At 51.7% G+C, this 14,661-nt stretch overlaps 1 protein-coding gene across 4 annotated transcripts in view; it reads left to right on the top strand.

Annotated features, from left to right (window-relative positions):
• ALDH18A1 (aldehyde dehydrogenase 18 family member A1) overlaps positions 1-3,139 on the top strand; it is a 40,814-nt gene extending 37,675 nt beyond the window's left edge. For all 4 annotated transcript variants that reach the window (XM_065746944.1, XM_065746946.1, XM_065746943.1 and 1 more), the window contains 2 exons: positions 869-964; positions 2,514-3,139. In XM_065746944.1, coding sequence (XP_065603016.1) covers positions 869-964; positions 2,514-2,695 — 278 coding nt within the window. In that variant the 3' untranslated portion in view covers positions 2,696-3,139. The remainder of the gene's footprint in view (positions 1-868; positions 965-2,513) is intronic.
• Positions 3,140-14,661: the final 11,522 nt, after the last annotated feature.

Below are 14,661 nucleotides of genomic sequence, written 5' to 3'. Positions count from 1 at the left end.
CATCCCTAGTACATGTTTTACATGCATTTTCAACACTGTGCTAGTTCAGAACATTGCTAGAGCTGCTCCCAGCCAAAAGATGACTCTCAGTCCAAGCCGTAAAGTAGATGAGGGTCAGCTGGGGTGAGACTGTGATTTCTGACTCATCAGTGTGAGATTCAAGCAAGCTTGTGCTTCTGTACTTCCTGCAAAGCTTAAATGAGTGGCACCAAAAGGCATGCATACATTTGATACTGTGAGCTGCTACCACCAAGGGCTGGCCCCTTAGTGATTTACTAGGCTGTGTACAGGAAGTAGAGCTGATCTTTATCGTGGGCCTTGTTGCTAAGGGTGATTGACCTTCAGTTTGCAACCTTAGAGAGAATTGTGTCCTCTGGAGCAATTAGGCCTGCACAACTCTGCTTGATGGTGTTCCGTCCCTGTGTATTTTGAGTTAACCTGGGTTAGTTAGCTGATTTTGTGTGGGGTTTCTGCATTCTGTTTCTGAAGTCTTATTTACAGTATAAATTTTATATGGGATTTGCCATTGTTTGGAACAGTTCTATATTTGGGATGATGTGGGTCTTTTCTCCTTGACTCCAGTCATTCAACTAACCTGGTTTGTAGGGTCTAGACTGTAGTTGTAGTTAGATGTCTTTCAACTTTTTTTTTATCACTGCAGGCTTCTTGTAACATTTGCAGCTGTGTGTGGTTGATAACTGGGAAGGTGTATATGAATGTTTTGATCCAGGCTGTTTAGATACTGTCTGATAATGTGACTTGTGAAAGTTCTGTTGTTTTATCTGTTCACTGTATGAGGCTCTGTTTATTGAAGAGCATGATCGTTCTTTTTTGTAAGATTTCTATTTTCTGTTCCACTTCTTCCCAGAGAAAACAGCAGAGTTCTTCCTCCAGCATGTGGACAGCGCTTGTGTTTTCTGGAATGCCAGTACCCGATTTTCTGATGGATATAGGTTTGGACTTGGTAAGAGTTGTAGTTTAACCCAGAATGTGGCTTAGCACTATTCCTCCACTTGTGGGATTGGAGAGAGAACTGGGGAGGTGAATGGTAAAATTCATGGGTTGAAATGAAGACAGTTCATAGGAAAGAAAAAGGAGGGGGGAAAAAAACAAAACCATGGAGCAAGTGATGCATCAGTTGCTTACCACCCACTGACCAACGCACAGCCACTACCTGTTCAATAGCAGCCTCCACAGCCAGCTCCCCTGTGTTACTGTTCAGTATGATGTCATATGGCATGGAACATCCCTTTGGACAGTTTGGGACAGCTGCCGCAGTTCTGTTCTCTCCCAGCTTCTTACACACTCCTGGCCTCCTCACTAGCAGGACAGAATGAGAAGCTAAGAAGTCCTTGACACAGTGTGAACACTGCTCAACAGCAACTAAAATATCACTGTATTATCAACGTTATTTTTCTCGTAAATCCGAAACACAGAACTATGCCAGCCACTGTTAAGAAAACTGACTCTATTCCAGCTTTAAATAGGAGAATAAGGAAGAAAACGCTGCAGAAATAACTGTCGGATTTACTGATACATGGAAAGTGTGGCAAATACTCATCTCAGTCCTGAAAAATATGATTAGTTTCTGATCATACTGCCTAATACAAGGTTTACAGGAAGAAGACAGCAGGAAAGACTGAGTCATAGCCCATTCATTCAGGCAGAATATAACAGCTGAGTGTCTCTTTCCGGTCAGAACTAGCTAATACTGTTGTATAGACAGTTTAGCAGTAGGGAGCAAAAATATTTTGGGTCAGTTGAGGTTCTGTTATATCAGAATAAAGTACGTTGAATGCATGCAATGACAAAACACAGGATCTGAAACTGGTGAACAGTTTATTCTTTTCATCTTTCTCTTAATGGTTTAAGGAATGGTGTAAAAAATTTTGTTTCTGCTGGGCAGACTGAGCTGCTGTCCAGTTTGCCAGTCCAGTGGTATGGAAGGAAAGAAAGGCTGCAACCAAGCAGTTACCTAAACAAATGTACAGTTACTACAAGTTGCAGACAAGGGAAACTGTCTTTCCTGAAGCAGAAACAACTAGAAGTCTCTAGAGCAGGCTACTGCTGTGCTGGCTGGAATATGCAGTTCTCCATACGCTAAAAAGTTGTTCTTAAGATCTTATAAGGTGTTAAAGGAGTCTTCTCCATGAGATTATAAAAAAAGGATGCTAGCTTGCAGTCTTGACTAATTTGGCTCTTACTTTTCAAAGGGTAAACCCTCAGCAAAATATGTAAAATCTGTAGAAGACATGCCTACCTTTCTAGCTTCTCCCTCTCTCTGAAAGGGACACTGTAGCAGCCAGAAGTATAAATAATTCCATTTTATAATGTGATAATTAAGCTTCTCTAACTAACTTCTCCATCAGAACAGGTAAACATAACTTCTGACACTTTGAGTGGAATGGAAAAAGACAGGTCACTGGGTGGCTTTTTTTACCTAAGGATGCAAAACTGTATAATACCAATTTGAATACATTCTGAGTAACTTTTATCTTTTATGTTTTCTGCAGGTGCTGAAGTTGGAATTAGTACTTCTCGTATCCATGCACGTGGACCAGTAGGAATTGAAGGACTCTTAACTACGAAGTGGTTGCTGAGAGGGGACAATCACGTTGTTTCTGACTTCTCAGAGCATGGCAGCATGAAGTATCTTCACGAGAGCCTCCCTCTCCCTCACAGAAATACCAGCTAAGAACACTGGGAAGGAAAGCCAGGGGTAGAATGTTTACTGAAGATGTTCAGGCTCCAGTGAGGAGGGAGATTTGCTTTTCATCTCCAGGGTTATTTTTCTCAATTATTGTGCAGTATATGGACTACGTTGTGATCCTGTCTGTGACGTGCTTCATTTGTTTCTGCTTCTTGCTGTTTCCTTTGTTAGGATCTGCAAATAGACCTTGTTTTTTCTGGAGAGACTTCTTCAAAGCATACATGTACCATAAGGAGAAGTTTAAATATCTGCTGCATTTTTTTCACCCCATTGTTCCTGCCAGCAAATATGCGTGGCGGTGGAGCATACATTTTTTACCTAGGCCTTTGTTTAGTTAAAGCATTTGTTTTGTTAAACATGGTTGCTTTTCTTCAGTCATATGATCATGGCAGCTCTTGAAAGCTCTAAAGCTGTGATGATTATTTTCTTTGTATTCGATCACACTGATTAGTATGCGTTTGGAGCATATCTTTCACTAATGTTTTGACAAGCAATCTTTTATAACTAATTTTGTTGTATTGTCGACAGTTGTAGATAAATAACACAATGGTACACAATGTGAATTTTGTTACCTTTTTGTACCAGATGTTTATTTCTTGTTGGTTTTATATGAAACAGTCCCTCTAACCCCATCACCCAGGCACATGCAACTTTTGAAGTTTAGAAAAGAAAAATATCCTTGAATAAAAGCTGCTCTTTGTTTACTGAAACAAGTGAGCATCCAAGTGTGTGCTGCAGTCAGAGGCTAAGTGCGGCGCTCCAGTGGTTGGGGCAGTTGGAGCATCATGGCAAATCCTTTAGTGTGACCCTGGAGGGCTCTGTGAGTATGTTACGGTGTAGCTGAATACACCCGGTGTGTCCTTGGAGTCCAGTAGGGCACACAGGGAAACCAATGAAGAACCGTAGAGCACATTGATGAGCTGTGAGAGGGTTATATATGGTGTTGTGGGATGTGTCTGGGGCTCCCTAGAGCATGCTCAGTAGCTCTGGGACATGTCTTGTTGTTTCTAGAGCTCATTGTGGGGCCCTAAAAGACTCGGGGGCACAGTAGAGGGCACTGGATTCTATGGGAGTGTTCTATCTAGGATGTCCAAAAGTCAACTTGGGGACCCTCGGAAACCTCTTAGAAAGTCTGTCAGGGACTGTCAGGAGTGTAAGAGCAGATTGCATTAGGGTTGATTGGCTCTAGATGGTTGTTAATTAAACAGCGCTATTCAATATTAATTAAAGATCATTTCTTTCCAAGGTGCTACTGTTGTGTAGCTGCTGCAGCTTTGCTAAAAGAGATTGAGTTTACTCAGAATTCTATTGGTGTTCCTAAAGCACTCAAGGGACGTTTCCAGGGGAATGAGAAAACAGCTCTGAGAGATTAAGCTCAAAATCTGGAACTGGTAACAGAGATTCTTAAAAAGAGTACTGAGGTTTTACTTTACTTGTAAAGTTGTATCTCACCATTTTTTCTTGATGAGTACCTTGAAGAGCCATTTACTTCAGAATGACAATTTATATACCATTCAGAGCTTATGAAAAATATTTTGGACAGAGAAATGCAATTCAGTGCAAAGTTTAGAGCATAGAGTAAATCCTACAAGAGAATTACAGGAGTGTCAGGGCCTACATTTTATTCAGACTCATTAAGTGATTTTGATGCACAGTGTCATGGGTTGTGGCAAAATGAAAAAGGCATTGTGGCTGCAGGAAGTATCGTATGTTGGATTAAAATGCCTAGATCGTATTCAGTTTATATGAGGTACACATAAAAACCCACTCAGTCTTGAAAGACTGCTTTGTTTTCCCTCAGCCACAAGGGAGAGTGGGAAACAGTAATTTCTATAGAGAGTGCCACATGCAGTGTTGCAGTTAGTTGCATGGTTAGTTCCATTAGTTGCATGGTATTTCTTTGCACTGAAAACGTTGCTTGAAGTGCTTTTCTCACATGTCACTTGAAGTTGCTCATGTTCTGGGCAGGAGAAGCTGCAGGGCTGCCCTTCTTGGTACTGTGTTGTGCTTCTGGTGAGAAAGAAAGACTTGATATACACGTTCCAGCCTGTCAGTGTCTGGGATCCATTCCTGTGTTCTTATGCCCTGACTTGAAGAGAGAAGCCTGGGGTTGCTCACTCCAAAAGAATCACTCCTAAGAGCTTTCCAGGTGGACAGAATGTCATCCTTTTCTATTGCTGCTTTATGTTTTTGTTTTGGGGAGGATCACAAAGTATGCTGGGAGCTCTATGCTTCAGGAAAAGTGGGATGCAGAAATAGTTTCATCCTCCTCCTCCCAGCCCCTTTTACTTCTCTATTAGTTCATTTGTAGCTACAGGAACCGCTCTGAAATTAGGACCCTGAGAGCAATGTTCTCTGAACATAGAGAATACGGATGTCTCGGAGTAAAAGGAAGTGAACAGGAGTGCACTGTGGTCAGCTTTGCTGTTCTGACTCACATCCAAGATCCTGGGGCCACAGCTTATGCTGAGCCCATGAACACAAGTCCACGTTGTGTTCAGAAATTACTCCAAGATGAGGAGCTGTTATTGGTCTTCAAGCAGGTAGGTGTTTATTATTAATCCTTGGTATTATATTCCTTTTTCAACTCTTTACTCATCTGTGACAGTCTGATTCCATGTATTTGAAAAGTACTTTTTAATGATTGTCACAATATAAACTCAACGCACAATCTCCAGCTCCAAATCCTCACACTTTCACAATTAATTCCAGCCCCAAATCACCGGTATTACACATCAAACTTCAGGCCCAACCCATCAGCATTTCATCTCAAACTCCTCTCAAACTCCAGCTCTAAATCGTCGTGATTTCACCCCAAAGTCTAGCCCCTGTCCTTCCTATTCCATCCCAGATTTCTGCCCCAAACACTCACTGTTATCCTTTCACACAGTGGTCCCTTATCCTTACTATTACCCTCAAAATCAGGCCCTGAATCCTTGCAATTTCACTCCAGACTCAAGTGCCAAATCCTGTCTGATTCATCCAAAACTCAATCCCAACTTCTTGCTACTCCACAGCTAACTCCAGCCCCAAACCCTTGATATTTCACCCCAAACTGCTGACCAAAACCCTCAGTATCTTGTCTCAAAACTCAACTCCCAAAACCTCGCTATTCCACCCTAAATTCCAGCCGCAAGCCCTCACTTTCTCACCCCAATCTGCAGCTCTTAATCCTCACACTTTCACAATTGACTCCAGTCCCAACCTCTCAGCATTTCAGTCCAAACTCCTCACTGTTTCACCCCATACTTTAGTCCCAAATTCTTGCTCTTCACCCATAATTTCAGTCCCAAACGTTCACTATCTCACCCTAAACTCCTGCCCTAAACCCTCACTATTTCACCCCAAACTCTAGCTACTATCCTTGCTATTCCACCCCAAAATCCTGCCTCAAACCCTCACTATTTCCCTCTCATGCAGTAGTTCCTAATCCTCACTATTACCCTCAAACTCTGTCCCTTGCAATTTCACTCCATTCTGAAGGGCCAAATCCTCCCTATTTCACCCCAAACTGCAGCTGCAAACCCTATTTCCTCCCAAACAGGAGTCCAAAGTCTTCCTTATTGCCCTCACACTCAAGACCTAATTCCTTGCATTTTCACACCCAGCTCAAGTGCCAGATCTAGCTAATTCGTTCAAAACTCCATCCCAGCTTATCGCTTTTCCCCAAATTTTCATTATTTCACCCTAAGCTACTGTCCCATATCCATCACTCATTCACCCCAAACTTCAGGCTCTGTAATGGAGTAAATGCTGAGAGTCTCTGTACATAGTTTTCCTTGGTTTAATTAACGGATGAATGTTAGTTTGTTTTCCCCTTCTCTCGTGCTTGTGACTCAGTGTTGTTCCACTGCCACGGGAAGGGAAAGAGGATGGAACGCGGGGGAGTGGGGCGCGGGCGCTCGTGAACACAGAGGGAGAAGCGGATTCCGCGGTGTGCGCTGCCCCCGCGCGGCTAATGCTTTAAACTGCAGCAGCGGGGATTTGGCGAACCGTGCAGCACAGAGCATGCGGCGGTGGTCAGTGCTGCCGCCGTGTGGTGAGAACTCGGTACTGCAGGCACTGCCCTGAAAAAACAAAAGCACAGCACAGCGCATGCGCGCGGGTACGGAGCTACTGCGCATGCTCAGTGCTGATACCGTGTGGGGAGAATTCGGTACTGCAGGCACTGCCCAGAAACAAAAAAGGCACCGCGCATGCGCAGGAAAACGGCGGACTTCCCACCAATACCCCAACATAACACCCAGTGTCACCCCCCCAACAATGTCATGCTAAAGTCTCCCTTAGCATCTCTCCTTGAAGTAACACTTAACACTCCCCATAGTGTAAGTGCGCTATTACTTTTGGACCCTTAAAACAACAAATTGCCAGCACGGAGAAAACAGGAACAACGCAGTGGCGGATGCGACAGGCAGTGCCAGCAGGGCGTCCCCTGCACCAAAGGGCACTGTGCCTCTCCCCCACCGCTGCCTCTCTCCAGCTGTGCTTCTCCCCAGGGTCTGCAGGGTTAGTTCCATTGCTGCACCGCATCTGCGTGGCCAGCGCAGAACACGGAGCCCAAGTGGAACTCCTGCTCGCACAACAAGTCTTGGTTTGATTCCCTGACACAGCTCCCAACAGCATCACCCCAAAATGTCACCCAAGTGTTACTCTCTGATTCCCCCCCTCAGTGGTTCTCCAACATCACTCCCAGCATGACCCCATCACCCACACAACCCCCATCACCCCAAATCAATGCCCCCAACAGCACTCCCAGCATCCCTCTCCTAAGTCCCCCCCCAGTGTCACTTTACAACATCACACCAACTTCACCGTGTCACACAGCATCTCCTCCCCAACCAACACCAACAACAGCATCTCCCCCAGTTAACACCCCTAAGAATAGCATCTCCCTCTCCAACCAAAACCACCACCAACAGCATCTCCCCCCCCAGCCGACGACACCACCAACAGCATCTCCCCCCCCAGCCGACGACACCACCAACAGCATCTCATCTCCCCCCCCAGCCGACGACACCACCAACAGCATCTCCCCCCCAGCCGACGACACCACCAACAGCATCTCCCCCCCCAGCCGACGACACCACCAACAGCATCTCCCCCCCCAGCCGACGACACCACCAACAGCATCTCATCTCCCCCCTCAGCCGACGACACCACCAACAGCATCTCATCTCCCCCCCCAGCCGACGACACCACCAACACCATCTCCCCCCTCAGCCGACGACACCACCAACAGCATCTCCTCCCCCAGCCGACGACACCACCAACAGCATCTCCCCCCCCAGCCGACGACACCACCAGCAGCATCTCCCCCCCCAGCCGACGACACCACCAACAGCATCTCATCTCCCCCCCCAGCCGACGACACCACCAACAGCATCTCATCTCCCCCCCCAGCCGACGACACCACCAACAGCATCTCATCTCCCCCCCCAGCCGACGACACCACCAACAGCATCTCATCTCCCCCCCCAGCCGACGACACCACCAACAGCATCTCATCTCCCCCCCCAGCCGACGACACCACCAACAGCATCTCCCCCCCCAGCCGACAACACCACCAACAGCATCTCCCCCCCCAGCCGACGACACCACCAACAGCATCTCCCCCCCCAGCCGACGACACCACCAACAGCATCTCATCTCCCCCCCCAGCCGACGACACCACCAACAGCATCTCATCTTCCCCCCCAGCCGACGACACCACCAACAGCATCTCATCTCCCCCCCCAGCCGACGACACCACCAACAGCATCTCATCTCCCCCCCAGCCGACGACACCACCAACAGCATCTAATCTCCCCCCCAGCCGACGACACCACCAACAGCATCTCATCTCCCCCCCCAGCCGACGACACCACCAACAGCATCTCATCTCCCCCCCCAGCCAACGACACCACCAACAGCATCTCATCTCCCCCCCAGCCGACGACACCACCAACAGCATCTCATCTCCCCCCCAGCCGACGACACCACCAACAGCATCTCATCTCCCCCCCAGCCGACGACACCACCAACAGCATCTCATCTCCCCCCCAGCCGACGACACCACCAACAGCATCTCCCCCCCCAGCCGACGACACCACCAACAGCATCTCCCCCCCCAGCCGACGACACCACCAACAGCATCTCATCTCCCCCCCAGCCGACGACACCACCAACAGCATCTCATCTCCCCCCTCAGCCGACGACACCACCAACAGCATCTCATCTCCCCCCCCAGCCGACGACACCACCAACAGCATCTCATCTCCCCCCCCAGCAGACGACACCACCAACAGCATCTCATCTCCCCCCCCAGCAGACGACACCACCAACAGCATCTCATCTCCCCCCCCAGCGGACGACACCACCAACAGCATCTCATCTCCCCCCCCAGCCGACGACACCACCAACAGCATCTCCCCCCCCAGCCGACGACACCACCAACAGCATCTCCCCCCCCAGCCGACGACACCACCAACAGCATCTCCCCCCCCAGCCGACGACACCACCAACAGCATCTCCCCCCCCAGCCGACGACACCACCAACAGCATCTCCCCCCCCAGCCGACGACACCACCAACAGCATCTCATCTCCCCCCCCAGCCGACGACACCACCAACAGCATCTCCCCCCCCAGCCGACGACACCACCAACAGCATCTCCCCCCCCAGCCGACGACACCACCAACAGCATCTCATCTCCCCCCCCAGCCGACGACACCACCAACAGCACCTCCCCCCCAACCGACGACACCACCAACAGCACCTCCCCCCAAACTAACGACACCACCAACAGCACCTCCCCCCCCAACCGACAACACCACCAACAGCACCTCCCCCCCCAACTGACACCACCAATAACACCTCCCCCCCCAACTGACACCACCAACAGCACCTCCCCCCCCAACTGACACCACCAACAGCACCTCCCCCCCCAACCGACACCACCAACAGCATCTCCCCCCCAACAACAGCACCAGCAACAGCATCTCCCCCCCAACAACAGCACCAGCAACAGCATCTTCCCCCAACAACAGCATCTCCCCCCAACAACAGCACCAGCAACAGCATCTCCCCCCCAACAACAGCACCAGCAACAGCATCTCTCCCCCAACAACAGCACCAGCAACAGCATCTCCCCCCCAACAACAGCATCTCCCCCCAACAACAGCACCGGCAACAGCATCTCCCCCCCAACAACAGCACCAGCAACAGCATCTCCCCCCCAACAACAGCATCTCCCCCCCAACCACAACATCGGCAACAGCATCTCCACACCAACAACAGCAGCAACAGCATCTCCCCCCAACCACAACACCAGCAACAGCATCTCCCCCCAAACCACAACACCAGCAACAGCATCTACCCCCAAACCACAACACCAGCAACAGCATCTCCCCCCAACAACAGCACCAGCACCGGCATCTCCCCCCAACAACAGCACCAGCACCGGCATCTCCCCCCAACAACAGCACCAGCACCGGCATCTCCCCCCAACAACAGCACCAGCACCAGCATCTCCCCCCAACAACAGCACCAGCATCTCCCCCCAACAACAGCACCAGCATCTCCCCCCCAACAACAGCACCAGCATCTCCCCCCCAACAACAGCACCAACAACAGCATCTCCCCCCCAACAACACCACCGGCAACAGCATCTCCCCCCCAACAACACCACCGGCAACAGCATCTCCCCCCCAACAACATCACCAGCACCAGCATCTTCCCCCCAACAACACCACCAGCACCAGCATCTCCCCCCCAACAACAGCACCAACAACAGCATCTAGCCCCCCAACAACAGCACCAACAACAGCATCTCCCCCCCAACACCACCACCAGCAACAGCATCTCCCCCCCAACAAGACCACCAGCAACAGCATCTCCCCCCCAACAACACCACCAGCAACAACAGCATCTGCCCCCAACAACAACACCAACAGCATTTTCCCCCCTACCAACACTGCCAGGAACAGCATCACCCTGATAACAACAACACCAACAACAGCATCTCCCCCAAACCAACACCAGCAACAGCATCTCCCCCCCTCCCCTTGGTCTCCCAGCCCCGCCGTCCCCCCCATCTCCTTCTTTCAGTGTCTTCTCTCAGTGTGACTTCCTGATGTCACCCCCAGTGATACCCCAACACCACCCCAGTGATAGCAAACAATGTCCCCCTACAACGTCATCTTCCAGCATCACCCCAGTGTCACTCCTTGACTTCAGCCCCCACTGATGCCCCAACATAAGCCCCCAATGTCACTGCTGTGTGTCACCGCCAGCAGTGTCACCCCGCATCTCCCCCACATCTCTCCTTAATGTGACCCATAGCAGTCCCACAGTGCCCCATCACTTTATGACCCCCGGGAGGCGGCAAAGCGCCGGAAAGCAGAGAGCAGAACCCGGCAGCGGGGGGTGGGACAGGCAGTGCCAGCAGGGCGTCCCCTGCCCCAAAGGGCACTGTGCCCCTCCCCCACCGCTGCCTCTCTCCAGCTGTGCTTCTCCCCAGGGTCTGCAGGGTTTGTTCCATTGCTGCACCGCATCTGCGTGGCCAGCGCAGGACACGGAGCCCAAGTGGAACTCCTGCTCGCACAACAGCTCTTGGCTTGGTTCCCTGACACAGCTCCCAATAGTGTCACCCCAAAATGTCCCCCACTTTTACTCTCTGATTTCTCTCTCAGTGGTTCTTCAACATCACTCCCCAACATCCCAACCCAGCATTACTCCCAGCATGACCCCATCACCTGCACCCCACATCACCCCAAATCAATGTCCCCAATAACGTTCCCAGCATCCCTCTCATAAGTCCCCCCCCAGTGTCACTTCCCAACATCTCACCAATGTCACCGCGTCACTCGGAGGTGTCCCCAGCAGCATCACCCCAGTATTACTCCTTGCTGTTAAACATCAGTGGTACCCCAACATCACCGCACCACTTCAATCTCCAATGTCTCCCCCAACACCACCTCAGTACCATCCCTCAGTGTCACCCACAAGTGCCACCCCCCAACAACACCATCAACAGCAACACCCCCCCCAACCAACAACAGAAACAGCATCTCCCCCCAACAACAGCACCAGCAACAGCATCTCCACGCCAACCACAGCACCAGCAACAGCATCTCCCCCCCAACCACAACACCAGCAACAGCATCTCCCCCCCAACCACAACACCAGCAACAGCATCTCCCCCCCAACCACAACACCAGCAACAGCATCTCCCCCCCAACCACAACACCAGCAACAGCATCTCCCCCCCAACCACAACACCAGCAACAGCATCTCCCCCCCAACCACAACACCAGCAACAGCATCTCCCCCCAACCACAACACCAGCAACAGCATCTCCCCACAACCACAACACCAGCAACAGCATCTCCCCCCCAACAACAGCACCAACAACAACATCTCCCCCCAACCAAAACACCAGCAACAGCATCTCCCCCCAAACAAAACACCAGCAACAGCATCTCCCCCCAAACCACAACACCAGCAACAGCATCTCCCCCCAAACCACAACACCAGCAACAGCATCTCCCCCCAAACCACAACACCAGCAACAGCATCTCCCCCCCAACAACATCACCAGCAACAGCATCTCGCCCCAACAACAGCACCGGCAACAGCATCTCCCCCCCAACAACAGCACCGGCAACAGCATCTCCCCCCCAACAACAGCACCAGCAACAGCATCTCCCCCCAACAACAGCATCTCCCCCCCAACAACAGCACCAGCAACAGCATCTCCCCCCCAACAACAGCACCAGCAACAGCATCTCCCCCCCAACAACAGCACCAGCAACAGCATCTCCCCCCCAACAACAGCACCGGCAACAGCATCTCCCCCCAACAACAACACCGGCACCAGCATCTCCACCCCAACAACACCAGCAACAGCATCTCCCCCCCAACAACAGCACCACCAACAACATCTTCCCCCCAACCACAACACCAGCAACAACATCTCCCCCCCAACAACAGCACTAGCAACAGCATCTCCCCCCCAACAACAGCACCAGCAACAGCATCTCCCCCCCAACAACAGCACCAGCAACAGCAACTCCCCCCCAACCACAACACCAGCAACAGCATCTCCCCCCCAACAACACCACCAGCAACAGCATCTCCCCCCAACAACAGCACCACCAACAGCATCTCCCCCCCAACAACAGCACCGGCAACAGCATCTCCCCCCCAACAACAGCACCGGCAACAGCATCTCTCCCCAACCACAACACCGGCAACAGCATCTCCCCCCCAACAACAGCATCTCCCCCCAACAACAGCACCAGCAACAGCATCTCCCCCCCAACAACAGCACCAGCAACAGCATCTCCCCCCCAACAACAGCACCAGCAACAGCATCTCCCCCCCAACAACAGCACCAGCAACAGCAGTTCCCCCCCAACAACAGCACCAGCAACAGCAGTTCCCCCCCAACAACAGCACCAGCAACAACAGCATCTGCCCCCAACAACAACACCAACAGCATTTTCCCCCCAACCAACACTGCCAGGAACAGCTTCACCCCGATAACAACAACACCAACAACAGCATCTCCCCCAAACCAACACCAGCAACAGCATCTCCCCCCCTCCCCTTGGTCTCCCACCCCCACCGTCCCCCCCATCTCCTTCTTTCAGTGTCTTCTCTCACTATGACTTCCTGATGTCACCTCCAGTGATACCCCAACACCACCCCAGTGATAGCAAACAATGTCCCCCTACAACGTCATCTTCCAGCATCACCCCAGTGTCACTCCTTCACTTCAGCCCCCACTGATGCCCCAACATAAGCCCCCAATGTCACTGCTGTGTGTCACCGCCAGCAGTGTCACCCCACATCTACCCCACATCTCTCCTTAATGTGACCCATAGCAGTCCCACAGTGCCCCATCACTTTATGACCCCCGGGAGTCGGCAAAGCGCCGGAAAGCAGAGAGCAGAACCCGGCAGCGGGGGGTGGGACAGGCAGTGCCAGCAGGGCGTCCCCTGCACCAAGGGATACTATGCCTCTCCCCCACCGCTGCCTCTCTCCAGCTGTGCTTCTCCCCAGGGTCTGCAGGGTTTGTTCCATTGCTGCACCGCATCTGCGTGGCCAGCGCAGGACACGGAGCCCAAGTGGAACTCCTGCTCGCACAACAGCTCTTGGTGTGGTGCCCAGCACAGCCCCAACAGTGTCACCCCGAAATGTCACCCACTGTTGCCCCGATTCCCCCCTCAGTGGTTCTCCAACATCACTCCCAGCACGACCCCACCATCCATTCCCCACCTCTCCCCAAATCAATGCCCCCAGTAACGTTCCCAGCATCCCTCTCCGAAGCCCCCCCCAGTGTCACTTCCCAACATCACCCCAATGTCACTTCGTCACTCAGGGGTGTCCCAGCAGCGTCACCCCCACATCACTCCGTGCTGTTAAACATCAGTGGTACCCCAACATCTCCGCACCACTTTGCTCTCCAATGTCCCCCCAATATCACCTCAGTACCATCCCCCAGTGTCACCCATCAGTGCCACCTCCCCACAACAACCAACACCACCAACAGCATCTTCCCCCAACAAACACCAGGAATACCATCTCCCCCCAAAAATACAACAGGAGAAACATTTCCCCCCCAACCAACACTGCCAGGAACAGCACCTCCCCCCAGCCAACAACAGCAACAGCATCTGACCCCCAAAAAAACAACAGGAACAGCATTTTCCCCCCAACCAACACCACCCGTTACAGCACCTCCCCCCAACCAACAACAGGAACAGCATCTCCCCCCCAAAAAACAACAAGAACAGCATCTCTCCCACCAGCCAACACCAGCAACAGCATCTCCCCCCAACAACAACACCAGCAACAGCATCTCTCCCCAACAACAACACCAGCAACAGCATCTCCCCCCAACAACAACACCAGCAACAGCATCTCCCCCCAACAACAACACCAGCAACAGCATCTCCCCCCAACAACACC

The sequence above is a fragment of the Cyrtonyx montezumae genome, unplaced genomic scaffold, assembly GCF_038088225.1.
Source record: "Cyrtonyx montezumae isolate F1298 unplaced genomic scaffold, pur_monq_1.0 scaffold_4, whole genome shotgun sequence".
Taxonomy (NCBI): domain Eukaryota; kingdom Metazoa; phylum Chordata; class Aves; order Galliformes; family Odontophoridae; genus Cyrtonyx; species Cyrtonyx montezumae.
The sequence above is the reverse complement of the archived record's forward strand: the minus strand, read 5'-3'. Positions and strand labels throughout refer to the sequence as shown.